The 20001-nt window shown below is 37.0% G+C and overlaps 4 protein-coding genes across 4 annotated transcripts; all 4 read left to right on the top strand.

Moving 5' to 3' along the window:
* The first annotated feature begins 40 nt into the window (after window positions 1-40).
* On the top strand, window positions 41-9429 carry Sin1 (SAPK-interacting protein 1). The gene is made up of 6 exons (XM_088229424.1): window positions 41-521; window positions 2819-3223; window positions 3846-4309; window positions 5834-6042; window positions 6766-6910; window positions 9160-9429. Exons 1-6 carry the CDS (start codon window positions 196-198, stop codon window positions 9369-9371), a joined length of 1761 nt encoding a protein of 586 aa, XP_088085550.1. The 5' UTR covers window positions 41-195; the 3' UTR covers window positions 9372-9429.
* Window positions 9430-9926: 497 nt separating this feature from the next.
* On the top strand, window positions 9927-12566 carry Cypl (peptidyl-prolyl cis-trans isomerase-like 1 Cypl). Its single transcript, XM_088229415.1, has 3 exons — window positions 9927-10168; window positions 10249-10356; window positions 11349-12566. Exons 1-3 carry the CDS (start codon window positions 10092-10094, stop codon window positions 11683-11685), a joined length of 522 nt encoding a protein of 173 aa, XP_088085541.1. The 5' UTR covers window positions 9927-10091; the 3' UTR covers window positions 11686-12566.
* Window positions 12567-15589: 3023 nt separating this feature from the next.
* On the top strand, window positions 15590-17864 carry LOC148279776 (major heat shock 70 kDa protein Bc-like). Its single transcript, XM_088229422.1, has one exon. It carries the CDS (start codon window positions 15806-15808, stop codon window positions 17702-17704), a length of 1899 nt encoding a protein of 632 aa, XP_088085548.1. The 5' UTR covers window positions 15590-15805; the 3' UTR covers window positions 17705-17864.
* Window positions 17865-18713: 849 nt separating this feature from the next.
* Atg9 (autophagy-related protein 9) lies at window positions 18714-19998 on the top strand (the record flags this gene model as incomplete). The annotated part of the gene is given in 2 exon segments (XM_088229425.1): window positions 18714-19738; window positions 19740-19998. Coding segments are annotated over 2 exon segments (1137 nt in total), but the record flags the coding sequence as incomplete, so codon positions are not given.
* Window positions 19999-20001: the final 3 nt, after the last annotated feature.

Here is a 20001-nt window from a genome sequence, read left to right as displayed (position 1 = left end):
TTTGCCATAGAAAATGAACGGAAATGCCAACTTAGAGAATATTTCATAACAACTTTACAAGCGTGTTTATTTTTTGTTGTTTTCGTTGGCTGTTCTTCGTCTTTGACGTGCTGTCAAAAAATGTTATGTCGCGAAGGTAGCCGGCGGTAATAATACACGGATTATTATTGGAGAGTTTGTTTATATTTTGCAATTATGGCTACGTACGATAACAAACACTGGCTCCTGTCGCACATAAGAAATTCCTTCATATCGACCGACGACACGGGTATGTGCGAAACCGTAATGTTAGGGGAAGATTTTCCCAAATTACTTCACGCAAAGTGTGTCGCCGAAAGAGGGACTATCGAGATTTCTACGCCTCCTAAAACTGAGGACGATAGCGGAGACGAGAAGTTTGAGAGAGAAAAGGTTATGGAATTCGAATGTTACCCAGAACTGGATCAAGATGACGACGATGATATAGACCCCTTGACGGAAAGCTATGATCCTCAACATGACATGGATTTCGGACTTCACAGGTACTAATTTAATACAATTTTGATATTGTTAGCATTGTTTTCAATCTTATAAACATTATCTATTATTTAATGGGTCAATATTAGGCCCCCTATTGTATATTGATAACTTAGGACATTAAAATGTATCGGGGAGGTATTTCTTCTATGCGGATGATACTCTAGTGATATATAGTGCTGATAATGAAACCCATCTGCAAAACAACATCAATGAGGATCTGAATAAATGTATGTACTGGTTAGGTAATAACTCATTAACAATAAATACAAATAAGACTAAATATATGATAATTTAACATAAAAACAAACGCCCCATAAAGCTTTACCCAATAATTAAAGATGAGCAAATTAAACAAACAGAAAATGTAAATTACTTTGGTTTGGAAGTGGATGACAAATTAGTGGACAAAACATATCAAAGCAGTTATATAAAAACTGGGTCCAATTAGGTATTGGGATAGCGAGAAGAACAGAAGTCTTTGATAAAAGGACAAAATTAATGAAATACAATGCTTTCATACTTCCACACTTTGTATATGGATTAATAATATGGTCACAATGTAGTAAAAAAATGCAAGAATCAGTTAAAAGAACAATGAATAAATCACTTAAAGTAACATTTCATTTTAATAAATTTACTAGAACTACAGATTTATATTTATACTAAATAAGAAAAGTGTTAAATTTAGATGAATTAATTTACATCAAAGAAATGCAAGAGCATCAAATAATTTAACTTGCAGACAACCTAGGACTAACAGAAAAAGAAACAGTCTTGTGTATTCAGCAATAAAGTTCTACAATTCACTTTCTAATGACTTAAAAAATATACAAAACATATATGGAGGGGCTATGCGGAGCAGTGCGGTGAAAGGAACTAAGGAGACGGGTTTGGATCCCGCAGAAAGTTAATTGAATCTCCTACCTTCCGGATCTATCTTGATGTTTTGACTGGAGGCTGGAGATGACTCTGGGACACTTCACTTCTCACTTAATTAGTTGTTCTTGCGGAATGCGGGAGCGGTTACGTGGTGCGGATCGGTAAGCGGTAAGCGGCGGTGATCAAGATGACTCGGTGGTCAATTCTTAACTAAAACTACTGGGCATTGAGGGACAGGTACAGGTGCGGATAAGAATATTAATGTAACTGTAGGTAATATAAATATATATAAAATTATAAATAAAAATATATAAGTACATAATATCGGCGCAACCAAGTATGTACTTTAAAAACACCTCAATAAAACAGTTCTTACAGCCCGTGTGACGAGTGATATGTGGTGTTATTTTATTGACTTTTTATTAAAACTATTGTGTCATAATATATTATATCCCCTCATACAGGCACTTTTGCTGATTGTGAATATTTCGTACAAATAAAATATGTTATGTAATGTAATATGTAAAGCTAAAACAATGTATTTTGTCATAAATAAATAAATCTAACTCTAATTTATCTTTATTACTGACATTTCTCAGTAAAACTGCATTTAATCAAACAAACTGTAGGGGTTGGCAGAGACAAAAGAAAGACACAATACTGTCTTTGCATACATATCTCGCTTCCTCTACTTGGAATAGCGCCTGAAAAAACATCTACTTTCTTTTCCTTAATCTCTCCACTTTTCCCATCTTCTCTTGTATCGATATTAATTTATTTATATACATATTGTTAGTTCTATTTTTGTATCTGTTTTAATTAATTTTTACTCGCATACGTTTTGCAAGTAAAATTATACAAATAACACATTTTATTGTATAGGTTGGTTAGAAGAAATTTCCGCTTGTCGATAAACCCCCCAACGTATCCAGAAAAAGTTAAATAAAAAAATAGTAATGTTGTAAAAGTCAAATTTACACTTGCAATAATTTTCCACCATTGCGGACCATCGAATAGGGTCTATTCAAGTTTGAATAGACCCTATTCGACCCTAAGATGATATCAATACCAAAGATTTTTTCGTGCGATGCTGGATAAATTTTCTACAAAGGTTTAAAATATGCATATTTTAATTTTCCTGAAAACGAAATGTTTTCTGCCCTGTGGGACAAACGGCATGTATGACCCTTTGGCACCAAACTTTCACGCAATGTTCATTAGAAGCGCAGTCGGTTGTCATAACGCGTGATGTCAAAATCACGAGATCCCAACTGCGAGCCGTTTTGAATACATTGGTACTTATATCATTAGATTTGTAAAAATCCGCTCTAAATAAATATGATATTTTTTAACGTTATTCCGACTTGTAAAAATACCCTATCACTTGTTTTATTTTATTTAACTATTTATTTTTTATTAGTGCATTTAACAGGCAGCGATCCAACACGGCACAAAAACTAGAAAAGATGGAGCTGGCGCAGAGAAAAGCGGCAAAAATCAAAGTTGTCAAATGGGAAGACCCTCCAAACGTCTTATCCAGTACTGAACTAGAACATTTATTCTCTCGGAAAGAGGTTAAACCTTCGAAAACCAAAGGAAAGTCTCTCTTGACTGACCAGCTAGAGAAATGCCCCTTTCTGCCGCAGAGCAAGTACTTGGAGTATGCGAAATTCGACGGCACGGCGCAGTGTGGACTGCCGACAAAAACATACAAGATTTTCATGACAATGGTACCAGAAGATAAAAGAAATTATCCGGTGCAAGTGAGCATTGTAGCCAGTGCTAAAATCATAGAGTTGATTGGTTTTATCTGCTATAAATACAGGTATATAATTTATTTTTTTATAAAAAGAAATATTTGCGTTCTTATGATTCACACAAATATTTCATTTTGAGGGCCATTTTCAACGAGTTGTAAATAACTATCTATTAAAAAATAGGAATCAAGTTGGGGTAGAGTTTGAACCACGGACCTTTGATCTGTGAGTCCGAGACACTAGCCACAGGAACACAACCCGACTCTATGTGCACATAATAAATTATATGCATATTCTACCTATATATACAAAATAGGCTCAGATTAAATGTGTTTTAGAAGTTTTGATACTAATTATTACTGTATATTGTCGCTTAAATTTTAATATAAAGTAAGTAATTTTTTTCTCTATTGAGATTATGATTGATTGTTTTTCACCGTACAATATAACATCTATCTCTGTCATTTGAATGAAGAAATTGTTGACTTTGGATGAAACACTTAAAAATCATGTACACCTTAAAAACAAATTAGACAAAAAAAAAACACATATATGTTTCATACAAACTTACTGATTTACAAAGTTTTTATGGTTTCCTGTGAAGTTTTAATTTAGTGACTTTTTTAAGGCGACGATATGTATAATCTGAATTAATTATAAAAATACTATTGATAATTATTATTTTTACAGTATCCAGCACCCGGACATTACACTAGGTTCAGTACCTTCCTATGGCCTTTATATATGCGAGGACGACGGTGAGGTAGATTTAGAGTTTCCTTGCCTGGACGCTAAAGAAGCTTGCTCCAAATTCGGATTCACTTGTCTCGGACTGGTTGACATGAAGTCGAATCCACCCAAGAACTGCGACGTCCAGACGTCTTCTATTCCAGAAAAGAGTGGCTTCAATGTGATACATATTCCCGATGATAAAAGCAACGAGCAGAGCATGCGAAGCAGGTCTGCCACATTTGACTTCAAGGAGAAGCAGGCAACGGCACCAACCGTCTTCCAAATCGGGAAAATGCCAAGCGCTATCAAGACTGAAAAATCAATACAAGAAACATCATCAAATGTGACCTTTGGGAGTGTTAATTTGAGGAACTCGCAACCTTTCCACTTACAAGCAAAAAAGTGGCTCGAAACAGAACTCGGTAAGTTATTTAAATATGCAAATTGCTATAGTCCAAACAGGCGTCAGCAAGTATTCAGAATGTGTTAGCGCTAATGAATTTACCTAAAAGTTTGTAGATAATATTTTCTAAAATTAAATCACAAAGTGTATTCTGCAATCAATTATACTGTAATAGAAATGTTAATCTTTAGTGTTACAAACATTTATTTTGTCTAAAAAACACAATGGTTTTGTAAGAACCTTTTTCCATGATGTATGGGAGCGAAGTATAAACTGTTATTTTTTAAACGTCTTCATGAAACAGTCACTGTTATTGCTATTTTTATTAAAAAATTAAATGCCTACCTCTATTCCACATCCACTATATGCCTACAGAGTAATAATCGCATGCATAGGGTGTAGGAAGATACAAAAACAAATACATGGTATTTGTAGCTGACGCGCTACCGGGTCTACCACAATCACTAGGACGCCCCTTCCGCTGGTTATAAGGCAGTGGAATCCGACAAACTGAGTGCACACTCGCCCCAACTCCAATTAAAGCCGATTTGACTTGTAGTCCTTAAAAGGACTTTTAAATCCAGAAGCATCGCGGTAGAGATCCGTTGATTAAGAAGTCCAGTAGTCAAATCCAAAGGGCGAGCGAAGGTCTTGTAGTGTAGTCAGTATCGGCAAAGGGTAGAGCGGAGAAATGATTCAAACACGAGTAGTAGAGTGAGACTGATTTATTATGGGCCCTTGTGGCCTATACACAGAAAATACGCAAGGCCTACACCGTCCGGCCAATAGCAGGTGTGAGTAGACCGACCAATCACGCTGCGAGAGGGACAGCGCGCGCTGTTTGCCTGCTCTATCTGTCTCCCTCTCGCCATGTATAAGGACTACCTCCCCCCACCACCCGACCGTATTAGGGTGTAGACCGTGCGGGAAGTAACATATTTGATATAGAAATGGAATTGAAAAAACATGGAATTATTTGGAGCAGTATATTTTTATTAAAGTGTTATATTAATTATAACTAATTCTATATTTATTTATTTTTTATATATTCATATTTTTTGCTTACAAACGATAATAAATAATAAAAATAATGTGACCTCACTGGGGTTTCCCGTGCCGAGGACACTTAACAATATACTTTTTAAAATTAAATTTGAGAATAAACAAGGAAGACTAACTTTAAAAAAAACGAAGATAATTAACAAATATTCAGACAGTTTTAAAAACAGAGTATTTATGTACATCTATATGCCTTGGTAGTGCAAAAACCACTCCTGAAAGTAACAAATGGTGGTAGTATTTCGCTACCACATATCGAGGTCCCTATTCTAATCAGATATTAATGGCCTTTGTAAGGGCCGCTACACTCCATTGACATCCGCAACAGTATTACTGTTATGCACTGTTAAATAATTGTATAAAATTGTTTTTTTTTGCGGTATGTTATTTTAAACTATGTGTAAGAGACACCGATATATATGTACATAATATTATATCAAAACTTCTGATTTTGCCATATGAATGTAAATATTTTTATCTATAGATTCAACAAAGTGTTTATCATCATCCCCCCAAGAAACTGAAGCTTTAAATAGAATGAAGGTGCACGAAAAAGTCATAGAAGCCCCATTATACCAGTCTTACCGGGTCAGGGTTGCGAGTCGTGTTAGAGCAAGTACCCAAATCCTACTCGGAATATCTGGGGAAAGAATCGAAATTGACCCTGTTGTTCCAACATCAAATAAATTTTGGGTAAGTTTTCTTTTACGCTCGATTACTATCAGACAGTGTAAAAATAGTGAACAGAAACAAAAACCACCTTTTATCTAAATAAAATCCTTTAAAATGAAAAAAAGCCAATGTCTGAAATTGTAATATTACAGGAGAGTAATTATTTAGCCATTTTGTGTGTACGACAATTCTTTAAAAAGATAGTTTTGCAATATGAAAATCAGTTCATTTTATGGACATCGTACAAGAGAGTTTTAAATGTAAACACCAAAATTCACATCCGATATCCATGGCTCATATAATGCAGCTTAACATTCTGGGAAAAGTGGCATATCGTCAGTGAAACTGCAATACCGCAAAACTTAGCTTCATTTCAAACGCACTGTTTATTAATTAATTATTCACTGTTGTTAATATTGTCGAGGTTGTCTTTTGATAATTAAAGAAATTTCTAAAGTTAAAAATATATCTATGTTTTATTACCATTAAATATTGCAGACCACAATCCGGAAGTCTTGACAATTCCCCAAGGTCCTGTTTTTTGCTTCTCCGGATTGTCAAGGACCTACTGTATTTACTCACATTAGTTGAAATGTTTGATCACAAAGTTAATGCTTTTAATATAAATTACAAAAAAATGTCATAATATTTGCTCTCCGTTAAAAATATAAATGAATTAATTATTTTATACCACCTAAATAACCATTTTGTAAATGTGTTTATATTTATTTAATTCGTTTTCAGGCGAGAATGAAACCAGTGTCTTACAATATGGATTCTATTGCATGGTGTGAAATGATTGAAATTAAATCTAATAAGTCTACCTTTAGGATAATCTATTCTTTAAATAGCAACCCTTCACCAAGTCAGGAACCATCATTTTCCAATGGTAAATATTTTCAATCAAATTTCTTTTCAAAATATTATTATTACTATTGTTAGTTTTAAGCGAGCAGCTTAAAGCTGATATGTATATATCCATTTAAACGAAAGTTAGTTGTTGACGCACTTCATTTTTGATCCCATTGAGATCAGCTCTTGTGGCAGCTTATTCCAACCATCAACAACCCTATTGCTCAGGAAATGCTTCCGTGGATTTAGATTGAATCTCGTTTTCTCCAGCCTGAGACTGTGGCCTCGAAGACGAGCATCTTGTTTAGGCTTGAACATGGGATCCAAATTTGGGCAGCTATAGTGACTGTTTAGTATCTTGTATGTCTCTATCTGGTCACCCCTTTCTCGCCGTTCCTGCAGCGTTGTGAGATCGAGGGTTTTCAGTCTCTCCACATGTGGAAGCCGTTTTAGGGTCGGCGACAACTTTGTAGCTCGTCTTTGGACTGGCGTGATAAAAAATATGTTTTCAACCGTGAACTTCATCTTATGGTGATGATATAATGCTGTTGACTGTAAGTGTCATCTCTTGATAGCAATAAAAAAAATATGCTGTTGACTGCGAGCATCATCGCGCGCTTCGGCGCTGCATAACAAAATTTTGTATGCAGTACCGCGCAGTGTAGCACAGCCGTATTAATGTTTGTTTCACCCAAAACAGTAAAAATAATATTTTGTGATGCTCTAGTGCTGTTTGACTTTAACTGTCGTTTCATGGTGAGACGCAACTAAGGCTCTTATTATGTACACATTTCATACAAAATATGAATGATTTTACTTTTGATTAAATGCTAGGTTCTTTTTTATCTTTCGACTTAGTAAATTTGTCCAAATTTTTTAATTTAATCAAAACTTTGGCTAAGAATTACGATAGTATGGTGTTGGATCTAATTGAAGTCTATTCTCAACAGCACACTAATTATGCTTTATTGTAATAAATATGAAAAAATTACAAAAATAGAATACTTAAAACATTTATGAAAGAGTTAAAAAAAAACAAAAATATAAAAATTTAATGTAACAAAATACTTAACAAACTAACAAATTAAATTTAAATTATAAATAATTTTAAAAATTACCAACTGCAGCAGCATTAAATTCTTATTATTAAGACCTCATTTAGCTGACTTCTTCTGATTCTGAGGAGCCACTCTTTCATCCACTAATTCAATACAATTTATTGAATAAGAAGATAATTAATTCTAGTATTTAGTATGATTTTCACAATTTTAAATAAATTAATACTTTACTTAGGCAGTGGGTTGACTTGAACCACAGCAATAAATATTCATGGAAAGTATCAATCAGGAAAAAAAATGTTATCTCTCTTTTAAACAGCATGGCATAGAAATAAGATAAGTCCAGAAACCGCATACGCACATCAAACAGAAGGCGACTAAACTACTCATAAATGAGTAGGTTTACATTTTCACCCATTAGTTTATTTGTAGATGTCGCTCAGTGTGCAACTCCTGATTTGAATTCAACTATGCCGTGTTGTGTCCTTTTAAAGTGTAGAAATACTGCTAGGCTCTTGAAGATACAGGATGGCATCACATTTTATATGTAATTAACAAACGAATGTTTAAGTAGCAAATGCATTACTTAAAAATTGAATTATTTTTCCATCTGTCAGATTGTCGAAGAAACAAAATGGAAATTTCGTTTGTGTTGCCAGGGTAGTAATTTTTTTACACTACTTTGCTCATTTAATGAAAGAACTAATGAAAATTAGACCTCGAATTAAACAACGCCGTCGGGGACATTTGAACAGCATTATCTTAAAAACATCAAATATTATTTAACATGATTTAAAAATATCCATTTTATGTCAAATAAAATTTGTTTTATATTTTAAGTTCAAAGTTCACTAATTTAATTACTCTTATTAAATGACCTTTTACTTATCTACTCTGTTGTGTCAATCAATGTTTCCGCGTGCGCAATAAAATTTTAGAGAAATTAACAGATTGCTTTTTTTTTACCTTACATTTGTTTTATGATTTATTTTTTTCCCATCAAGCAACATGACCCGGCAACTTCATGAATGCGCGCAGCGAAAGTGAGGCATAGTGGGAGAATTATTGGACACAGTCCGTTGTATTCAAATATGATTCTACGCTCCTTCTGGACTATTCTTAATTCTATGCAGCATGGTCTTTATTATAATTTTTAATGTTGTCCCAAACATCCTTTATGTTTAAATTTATTTTGAGGTTGATTTCAATGTTTTTTTTTTTGTTTTAGCTATGCTTCATTATCGAGGCCTTCTAAACACTAGTACCACTATATTTAAGCATCATGACTTTGAATGCGAAAGTTCAATAGCGAAAGAAATAGTGGAAAAATTAAATAGAATACTTAAATTACAATCTAGTTCATGTCGCAAGGAATATATGGCTGCAAGAGAGCGGAAATTCCAAGCCAGGCGAAGTTTTCACATACACAAAAGCTCTTAACATTTACTTATTTGTATACTAAAATTATATGTTTTGTAAATAAAAGACTATTTATAAATTATGTGTATTATTTAACTCAATTTTATTGTTTTTGTTAATTTTTATTTATTGTAATTTAAGCCTAAAATAAAAGTTATTCATTTTTATAAACAAATGTGATTTCATTTTATCTCATTTAAATATTTATTACCTACTTTGTTTTCATTCTTTTTATTCCCCATTTCTAAAATCAGAATGAGGTTTTATAGAAAATAATATACTTTATTTATTTAGCTGTATGATTGACCGTAGTCTAATTTAATATTTGCATACTTATTCTAACAAATTTTATTAGCATTTCAGTATTAAAAAATAAGTCGGACCTAGGTTTTTCATTTATTTATTTTATTATCATATTATTTACATAAAACTATAATTTATACAAAGGTTGAATCAATACTTTTTTATAACAACTGAATAAAAGTAAATAATTTATTATTCTTAGAAATAACAATTACGTTACGATAATACATGATTTATTTTCAAGGGGAACCAAGACAAAATTATATGCATACTCAGTAAGTAGGTGCCTCCACAAATTATTCACATCAATTTATAATAGCTGGCATGCTGGCAACATTAAAATTTGAATGGCGTACTGGCTGTCAGATTCGTTGATAGCCCAATGTTTTAAAATAACATTCACAATTGTATTTTGCAAAACTCTATTAATCGAGTAATATGTTGGCTGGATTGGGAAGCAATGTTGGGATACCCGATAAAGCGTGGCAACCGCCAGTTGCGATTATAGAAACAACGTAAGTAAAACATAACCTTATTAAAGTCGCCACTGATGCTTGTATTTGTTTATTTGGTGTTTTAATCTCAATTTTTATAGGATGGGAGACATAACAGTGGAAATGTACTGGAATCACGCACCAAACACTTGTAGAAATTTTATGGAACTGGTTCGGAGAGGATATTACAACAATACCAAATTTCACAGGTAACTGAACTTCAGGTTAATTTTAGACTTACATAATAGTATCAATATATGAAATAAACCTGTGTGTCTAAGACGATCACTTCTTAGAAATCCAATTTCCAACACTCCAGTGAAACTCGCAGACTTATTTATTGACAAAATCTAGAAAGAAGTGCTGCATTGATTGGGACATAAAGATCGAACGGACAGTGAAAGAATGGCTAAAAAGATTTATGATGCAAATTTTAGTGGATGCAGATATCGGAATTAGCGGACAATCACATAAGGAGGTGAAGGTCAAAACAAAACTAATAGTGGTTATTTGGCCACTTTTAACCTTTCCCTTACTGTTCTAAAAACTTCCGCAAGTTACGGAGCTGTGTAGTCACTACACATGCAAAAAATGAGAGATTTTAAATGGTAAAAGTGTAATATTCATCGGCAATTGCTTCAATTATTTATAGTTGAAGTCAAAAGTGATGATATTTTTAATCTAATTGCTAAAAACGTGAAAAAAAACATTAATTCATGCTCTCAGTGAGCGCAAAAGAACCGCCCCCAACGAAAGCCCGGTAGCTACTAATGCAGCTTACGGGCGTCAGGGAGAAGTACAAGAAACTTTGCTGTTTGTGCGTGTGATGCTTAAAAATTGTCTCTCTCGCTCCCAAATATACCCGTATTATCGAAAGTGAGACGTAAAGAGTGTGCGAGACAATAATATATTATGATTACTCTTGTACGACAAACGCAACATGCGACACATTGGTAAACTTTCTATTGTATTGGTGATATCTCCGATTTTTGACAAAATGCTTTTTATGTCCCCAATAAGCATTAATTATTTAATAAAAAAAACATTTTTACCGATACGTAAATGTATAACGAAGGAATACCGAAGATCTCAACCCATCATTTATTATATTAATGGAGATATTAAAGTTATTAGATGCAATGTGTACTAGCTACACAGCACTGGGAAGGGAGAGTTAAAAAAAATATTATTTTCATTCTAGAATAATCCGCGACTTCATGATCCAGGGCGGGGACCCCACGGGTACGGGCCGGGGTGGCGCTTCTATCTACGGGCAGAAGTTCCCTGATGAAATCCACGAAGACCTGAAGCACACGGGTGCTGGCATCCTGTCCATGGCCAACTCGGGCCCCGATACCAACGGCTCCCAGTTCTTCATCTCGCTCGCCCCCACGCAGTGGCTGGATGGAAAACACACCATATTCGGACGGGTGCAGACGGGAATGGCCGTCGTGAAAAGAATAGGACTCGTCGAGTGTGACAACAATGATAAGCCGGTCGATGATGTTAAAATAATTAAAGGGTACTTGCCAAAATAGTTAATACAGAAAAATGTCCAAATGTTGGTTGACAAGTTGATAGTCCAGTTCATTAGCTGACGCGTAAGGCAGGGGGTTTAAACTAACGAATCTTGGTTTAAAAATGGTGTCGATGATGTCACTTAGGCCTAGAATACACGGTGAAACGAAACTGCAACTAAACCCTTATGAAACTCTTAGTTTAAAATCAGTTTCAGGCTATTTCCACCAACGGCGCAACCTAAACGTGATGAAATTTTCATACAGTCATTGGTTTTCTTTGAGAGCCGATGTCTGTCTCAATCTGTTTCAATAGGTTGAGTTCAAGTGATGAAGATATTGCTGTTATGTATTTATATCTTCGACAAGCAAGGAGGCATAAAAGAAGAACGATGTGGATACATCCTTACGTTGAGAATAATGTAAACTGTCGTCTGTTTGTGGCTGCCAAAGAATTAACAATACTAATATTGAGATTATTCATATTTAGAAATATCAATATTTAGAATTAATAATATTAAGTTTTGTACAGACAAGGATACTTTTCTACTTCCAAAACAAAGTAAATATTTTTATTTTCGTCCTCAGCCATTTTGTTGACAGAAAAAACGCAGCAAAAACAATAAAACACGACACGAGTTTCCTGCAAGCCAGTTTCAATGCAACTGATTTAAATGCATTTCAAATTTGTTGCGTCGTGTGTGGTTTTCTATATTTTATATGACATAAACTAAAAAGTAACTTAGAGTTGCAGTTTTGTAATTTTTGCGTTTCACTGTGTGTTCTGGGCTTTACACACGTACTGCGTCTGGCAACAACCCATATTCATGTTGATATTGACAGAATTGTAAAAAATAAATTAATGAAGAACTAATCAAATTAAATACATTATAACAATAGCATCCCTGCATTTTTATTTTTCCTTCAAAAAGTTTGAAGTGTTTGTTTCTGCGGCCGTCCAATCTGTTTAGTTATTTGGATTGGCCCGGGATCATATCTGATTTGGACAGCCCCGGTGTAAGGTAAAACATAAAAATAATTGACGCCCTGAATAAATTCACTGTGCAAAACGCTAATTATAATTCTAACACATGTCATTGCGAGATTATATCAGCGTATCGTCTCACACAGACGACTTCCGATTGGACTATTATAGATGGTTTGAAGGAAATCTTATTTGACTACTGGAACACTTGTTGCTGACTGTTTTTTATAGGGACACAACATCTGCCATATAATTACTGCGTTTCCACGTAGGCTGTAGTCATCTTTTTACTACCAATGTCTTTTAAACTGACAGCTTTTGCCATCATTTCCTAAACGAGACGCACGATTTTGATGGCTATTGACGGCATAATCGTAAACGTGTTAAGTATTTGAACTGGGGTAGTTTATGAATAAAAATTGATGTGTTAAGCTTATAAAAATTTTATTCAATAATTTATATACAAACGTTTTTTGTTTTTATTTATAAGGTTGTTGACCTGTTTTATACATAAATTTTTCCATCGATTTCATTTATTAGGCATTTACAGGGCTTATGGCCTGGAATTGTCTGGTTTAAGTGGCCACTTTACACACTGTGTAACATTCACCATTCTGCCTATGTTTAAACATATCTGTTGACTTTTTTAAAGTAAAAGAGCCTTCGATGTGAAAATCACCGTTCTTGAAGCATTGAAACCTTTTTCATTAATAGAGGCCCCGCCATAAGTTTTTGAGAGCATTCAATAAGCCTCAGCCCCAGATTTCTTCATATTGAAACAGAAAATTAAAAGCTGCCGCAACTTACGAGCATTTGGCTCATAAACTTTACTTTCAATCGAGAATAACTTTACTGTTCCGACACAAATCGACTAATGTTTCCATATTCTGAGGTTATTTTGACACTGCTGACACAACAAACAGATTTGACAGATCCCGCAAGTTTATTGATTCATAGAAAAATGAAATATGTACCGGATAAACTGGCATAGACGCTCACGAATGCTCTAGAATCGTCTGTTTGTTTCTGGTTTCTAGGCTTTCTTGTTGATTCTTGAACATGATACTTTCAGCCAGTGGTAGTAAACGATTGGCCAGATTAGTGAGTACCGAAGATTGTAATATATACATGTAAGAGAAACAGATCAAAGTGTATAAACTCTACGTATCCTAAAATTGTGTTTTATGTAAATTCTTCTTTGTTCTTTCTATGCGTATCTCAGGTGTACCGAATCAAATCGTATTTTAATATCTTCTTCTTCTTATCAGCCCGTTTTTCTGTCCTAGGTACTCTGTTTCTACCTATGTCCTTCGACTTTGATGATGTCGTCAGTCCATCTCCTCTGTGGTCTCTATACTTTCCTTTTATTTTCGTAGGGTCTACAATTTGGCAAATAGAGCTTGTACAAATAGATTTTTTAAATAAAATTAAAAATACTGCTCTCATATACAATATTATACGATGGGGAAAAGTATGAATAACATGTCAGATTGAGTAAGAAGTTTGGAAAGGAGAAGTAGAGAGAATCTACAGAAAAAAAGGAAATTATGGTTCTAAAGATACATTTTAATATGTCAGTCATTTTCAAAATTAATAGAGGTGCATTTTCATAAATAAATTAATACATTCTTTGTACTTTTGTAAAAAATATTAAAGTTTTCATATTGTGGCTCATTTTTTAAACGAAATTGTATATTAAAATAACATATTGTCACGTCAAAGTAAATATCATAGTGTCACACAAAATTGTCACAACGTAAAGTCACATTGGCAGAACAATTCAAATGCATGCTCATAAATAGTTGTAAAATACATTGTTAGAAATGCATTTATAATCATTTCCAACATGTACAAGTTTATTATTTTATCACACAAAAATTCAAATATACCTAATTATATAATGTACCTAATATACATAAAAAGATAAGTTTAAAAAATGATTATCGATAAACTCATAATTATTTAAACCATTAATAAATAATATTAACAATCAAAATATTATAATGTTTCCTAACTTATTTAATAAAATCGTAGTGAACATTTATTTAATTGTAATATGTACGTATACTACAAGAAACATTTTCCTAATTTGAAAATGGCATCGAATAAAAATACTTCATTCCCCTGGTATTCGATGGCCATTTCCTGGTAAGTTATAATTTATTCAGGGATTCTGAGAATCTCAATAATTTTTATATAATTACTTCATTATAGTTTCTATTTATGATCGTTTAACCTGTACATCTGTTTGTATTCTAAATAAATAAAATAAATATGCAAGCCTGTGTTCATAATTGAATGTAGTCATACAGAAATCAGCCAGCCATAGAAAAAAGAAACTGAGATTATAGAACTTTTGTGAAAAGGGTGAATTATTTAATTTACACAACAGTTGGAATGTTTTCGACTTTCGACAAATGATTAACAATGAATACATTCTTTTTTTTAATGTTACGAATAAGAATCTTATTATGTATTTGACCAGTTTTTATGATTTTTAAAATACCGTAAGATTATTCTAGTTCTGTGGGTATTTTCTGCAAATTGAGAAATGCCGTTTTTGTGATCGACACTATTTTCAAAAGGTGATTATAACATTTTTTTGCACGCAAGCGACCTGGAAGTTTTTAGCAGAACATAGAATAGATCTTACTGCAGCCGATAATACAAAAATCTCATTTTACAAAATTGTGGACTGGCTGCTTCTTGCATAACTACGTTCAATTTATGAACAGTAAATTTTTCTTAAGATTTCTGAAAAATACAATGAGAAGATAAAACATTAATGCAGTTAATTAAAAAAAGATCTTTTTTTTTCATATTAAAAGACCTAACAAAAAATGTTTGGCTCCCCTAGTACTCGAGAACTATCGCGAAGTTTCTATTAGTGGAACATTCTAGAAACCAACCAATGTCGTGAGGGGTATATAACGCGGCAATGTTCGGCGGGAGTTTCATAAGCATTTGAAAATCAAAGCGAGTTATAGTGAAGGAAAGAAAACTATACTAAACACAATCTTCTTATTCAAGAGAATAAAGAATTACAAGCAAACTAGAGTTGTGAAGTGAATAACCGGTGCAAGTAAACAATTTTTGCGAGTGCAACAAAAGAAGATCAGTAAATTCGTGAACCGAAAAAGACAAAAAAGAACGAAAATGGTCGCTATCGGAATAGATCTGGGAACCACATACTCGTGTGTGGGAGTATGGCAACACGGTAATGTGGAGATCATCGCCAACGAGCAGGGTAACAGGACTACTCCCTCGTACGTGGCCTTCACGGACAGCGAGCGGTTGGTGGGAGACGCCGCCAAGAACCAGGTAGCCATGAACCCCGGCAACACGGTGTTCGACGCCAAGCGGCTGATCGGGCGCAAGTTCGCGGACCCCAAGATTCAGGAGGACGCCGAGCACTGGCCTTTCCGCCTGGTGGCAGTGGGAGACAAGCCCGCCGTGCAGGTGCAGTACAAGGGAGAGAATAAGAACTTCTCCGCCGAGGAGATCAGCTCCATGGTGCTGGACAAGATGAAGCGGACGGCTGAGGCTTACCTGGGCTGTAGCGTGCGCGACGCCGTGATCACGGTGCCCGCGTACTTCAACGACTCGCAGCGTCAGGCGACTAAGGACGCTGCCATCATCGCCGGAATCAACGTGCTGCGCATCATCAACGAGCCCACGGCGGCCGCACTAGCCTACGGGCTGGACAAGAACCTCGAGGGAGAACGGAACGTGCTCATCTTCGATCTGGGCGGGGGCACCTTCGACGTGTCCATCCTGAGCATCGACGAGGGCTCCCTGTTCGAGGTTAAAGCCACGGCTGGAGACACGCACCTGGGAGGGGAGGACTTCGACAATCGGCTGGTGACCCACCTGGCCGAGGAGTTCAAGCGCAAGTACAAGAAGGATTTGCGCGGCAACCCACGCGCCTTGAGACGCTTGCGCACAGCCGCGGAAAGAGCCAAGAGGACGCTGTCCTCCAGCACGGAGGCCACCATCGAGATAGACGCTCTCTACGAGGGCGTAGACCTGTACAGCAAGGTGACGAGGGCGCGCTTCGAGGAACTGTGCGCCGATCTGTTCCGAAGCACGCTCGAGCCCGTGGAGAAGGCGCTGAGAGACGCCAAGATGGACAAGGGGGACATTCATGACGTGGTGTTAGTGGGCGGCTCTACCAGGATCCCCAAAGTGCAGAGTCTCCTGCAGAACTACTTCAACGGCAAGAAACTGAACCTCTCCATTAACCCCGACGAGGCGGTGGCTTACGGAGCGGCCGTGCAAGCGGCTATCCTGAGCGGAGAGAGTGACGCCAAGATCCGCGACGTTCTACTCGTGGACGTGGCTCCGCTGTCTCTCGGCATCGAGACAGCCGGAGGAGTCATGACCAAGATCGTGGAGCGCAACGCTCGCATTCCCTGCAAGCAGACGCAGACTTTCTCCACGTACGTGGACAACCAGCCCGGAGTCAGCATACAGGTGTTCGAGGGCGAGCGCGCCATGACCAAGGACAACAACCTGCTGGGCACCTTCGACCTCTCCGGTTTCCCGCTTGCGCCTCGTGGCGTGCCGAAGATCGAGGTCACATTCGACATGGACGCCAACGGCATTCTGAACGTGTCAGCTCGCGAGGCTGGCTCCGGCAAGTCCAACAGCGTCACCATCAAGAACGACAGGGGACGCCTGTTGCAGAAGGACATAGAACGCATGCTGGAGGAGGCGGAGCGCTTCCGCGTGGAGGACGAGGCCGCCCGTGGGAGGGTGGAGGCGCGCAACAAGCTGGAGACCTTCGTGTTCAGTGCCAAGCAGTCCCTGCTGCAGGCGGGCGCAGCCTTGGGGGAGGAACAGCGACGCACGGCCGAGCGGCTGTGTGAGGAGACGGTGCAGTGGCTGGATGGCAATACGCTAGCCGAGGTGGAGGAGTACGAGCACCGGCTGCGGGAGCTGACGAGCGCGCTGGCCCCCTTGCTGAGGGGCCCCGCACAGGGGCAGGCCACTGGCTGCTCCCAGCAGGCAGGCCAGACGCACGCGGCAGGACCCACAGTGGAAGAGGTGGACTAACCAATCATTCCCGTGCTATTTACTAGTCACACATTTATTTCTACTGCTCCAGTGTTTTTAGTGTTTAGCTATTTATTTATTTTACCTCCTTTGTTGGTTATTATATAAGTCAAGTGTAAATAAGAAGTATTTTATAATAAACCATATATTTGTTTAAAAATCATTGTATTTTCTTACAATTTTAAAATACCACTCAGTGCCGACATTCCGAAATTACAAAACTTTAAAAGTACACGCAACATTCATACGTTTTTTAAATACTGCCAAATTGTTCAATTTTGCCCTTAATGAATATTTTGCCCACTGAGTCTAATATATTCTTAACCTTTAAAAAAATATATATTTTCATTTGACTTCGGTAAATTTGGTACCTTAAAAATTAACACATATATATATATATATTATATAGACTAGGTAAATAATTATCAGCGCATTTATTTCATGCTCAGCGCATTCAAACACCAATTAAAAAATAATTTGAATTTGTATAATAACAACGTAACCACATTGATTGATTCTACTGATATTTCTTGATGAAACTGCATTTAATTATTATAATAACAATATCGGTCTAACGATTTCGGGCATGACAAAACTGGGTCGCCGATAAAAATAAAATAAATAAATGTAGAATAAAACTACATACCGATTGCTTTTATTATAATTTAATTTTAATTAACAATATGTATTACATTGTAATAACTTTTAGCCTTTATATTAAAGTTCACAAGTTTTTTTAAAGGCTCTTAGGAGTGTAATCAACACTCCCCCTGGGGATGTTGATGTAATTGATAAAATATTTATTTTAAAAAATTCAAAAAATTAAGCAGAACATACCCCGTAAATGATTTTTAAAAACAGTAACTTTGATGGAACAGCTGACTTTCAATTTAGTGTTTTTAAGCCATATAGATGAGAATAATAAATTCAAAGCAAAATAGCCAATAATATGCATTGTCAAACGCTGTCAAACATCTGAGACGGAGAAAAGCTGAGAAGGGACTCGACTCAAAATTGAAAAATGTAATGTGTTGTTAAGTTTCTGACATTTATTTTATTTATGTTATTGTAGTTGACGTTAAATCAATTAGTGAAATGCTCGTAATTATAACTTTCGCGAAACAGAAACGGAGTTGAAAACAAAACAGTTTTAAATATGGCCAAATATAAACCTAGGGAAGTGAGCTATAACGCCTTGAACAATGAATTCTACCCGCCTTTCGGTACCGCGAACTCCGAACCGGATGAAGAAGTCACGACTTCCACGAACCTCCAAGATATGGAACAGGATGACGCCACTGGAGTCATAATTCATGTGGTCCCCGAGAGTAACAAAGGGAGATGGACGCACATAGAAGATCTGGATTCCTTCTTCACCCGGATGTATAGATATTACTTGAAAGGCGGGTTTCTAGCTATGCTCGTTTCCGATTGCTTTCAGTTGTTCCAATACTGTTTCGTGGTCGTCTTCTTGACTTTCCTGGTGCACTGTGTCAAGTATCCCGTGTTGTTCTACAACGATGTCAAGAATCCGAGGGTAATCAGTATTTCCGATGTTATTTACGACGCTCCCGAATGCGTGAGTAGAATATCTCTGAAGTGGTGGCTTTTGGTCACGCTTTGCGCCGTCATCTGGCTCGTCCGGTTGGCGAGAACTCTGTACAATTTGTACTACGCTTACGACACCAAGCAGTTCTACAACAACGAGCTGAAGATCAAGGACAGCGACCTGGGGTGGATCAGCTGGTGCACCGTGCTGACGAGGGTGCGGGAGGCGCAGAAGGAGCTGCACATGTGCATCCACAAGCGCGAGGTCACGGAGCTGGACATCTACCACCGCATCCTGCGCTACAACAACTACCTGGTGGCCATGGTCAACAAGCGCCTGCTGCCGCTGCACATCTCTCTGCCCCTGGTGGGCGAGCTGCCCTTCCTCTCCAAGGGCCTGAAGTACAACCTCGAGCTCATTCTGTTCTACGGCCCCTGGAGCCCGTGGGAGAACTGCTGGCAGCTTCAGGAGTGCCAAGGCTCCATCCAGGATGGAGCTGGCCAGGAAGCTGCAGAACCATATGCTGATCTTCGCCCTACTCAACTTCGTGCTCGCCCCCTTCATCCAGGGCTGGCAGATCCTGTACTTCTTCTTCAGCTACGCGGAACTCATCAAGCGCTCCCCGGGAGCTCTGGGGCTCCGCACCTGGTCTCTGTTCGCGCGCATCCACCTTCGCCATTTCAACGAGCTGGATCACGAACTGGGAGACCGGCTGAACAGAGCGCACAAACCTGCCACCAAGTACCTG

This window comes from Micrasema longulum, unplaced genomic scaffold (assembly GCF_059751315.1).
Source record: "Micrasema longulum isolate JH-2025_06_02 unplaced genomic scaffold, ASM5975131v1 h1tg000668l, whole genome shotgun sequence".
NCBI lineage: Eukaryota > Metazoa > Arthropoda > Insecta > Trichoptera > Brachycentridae > Micrasema > Micrasema longulum.
The sequence above is the reverse complement of the archived record's forward strand: the minus strand, read 5'-3'. Positions and strand labels throughout refer to the sequence as shown.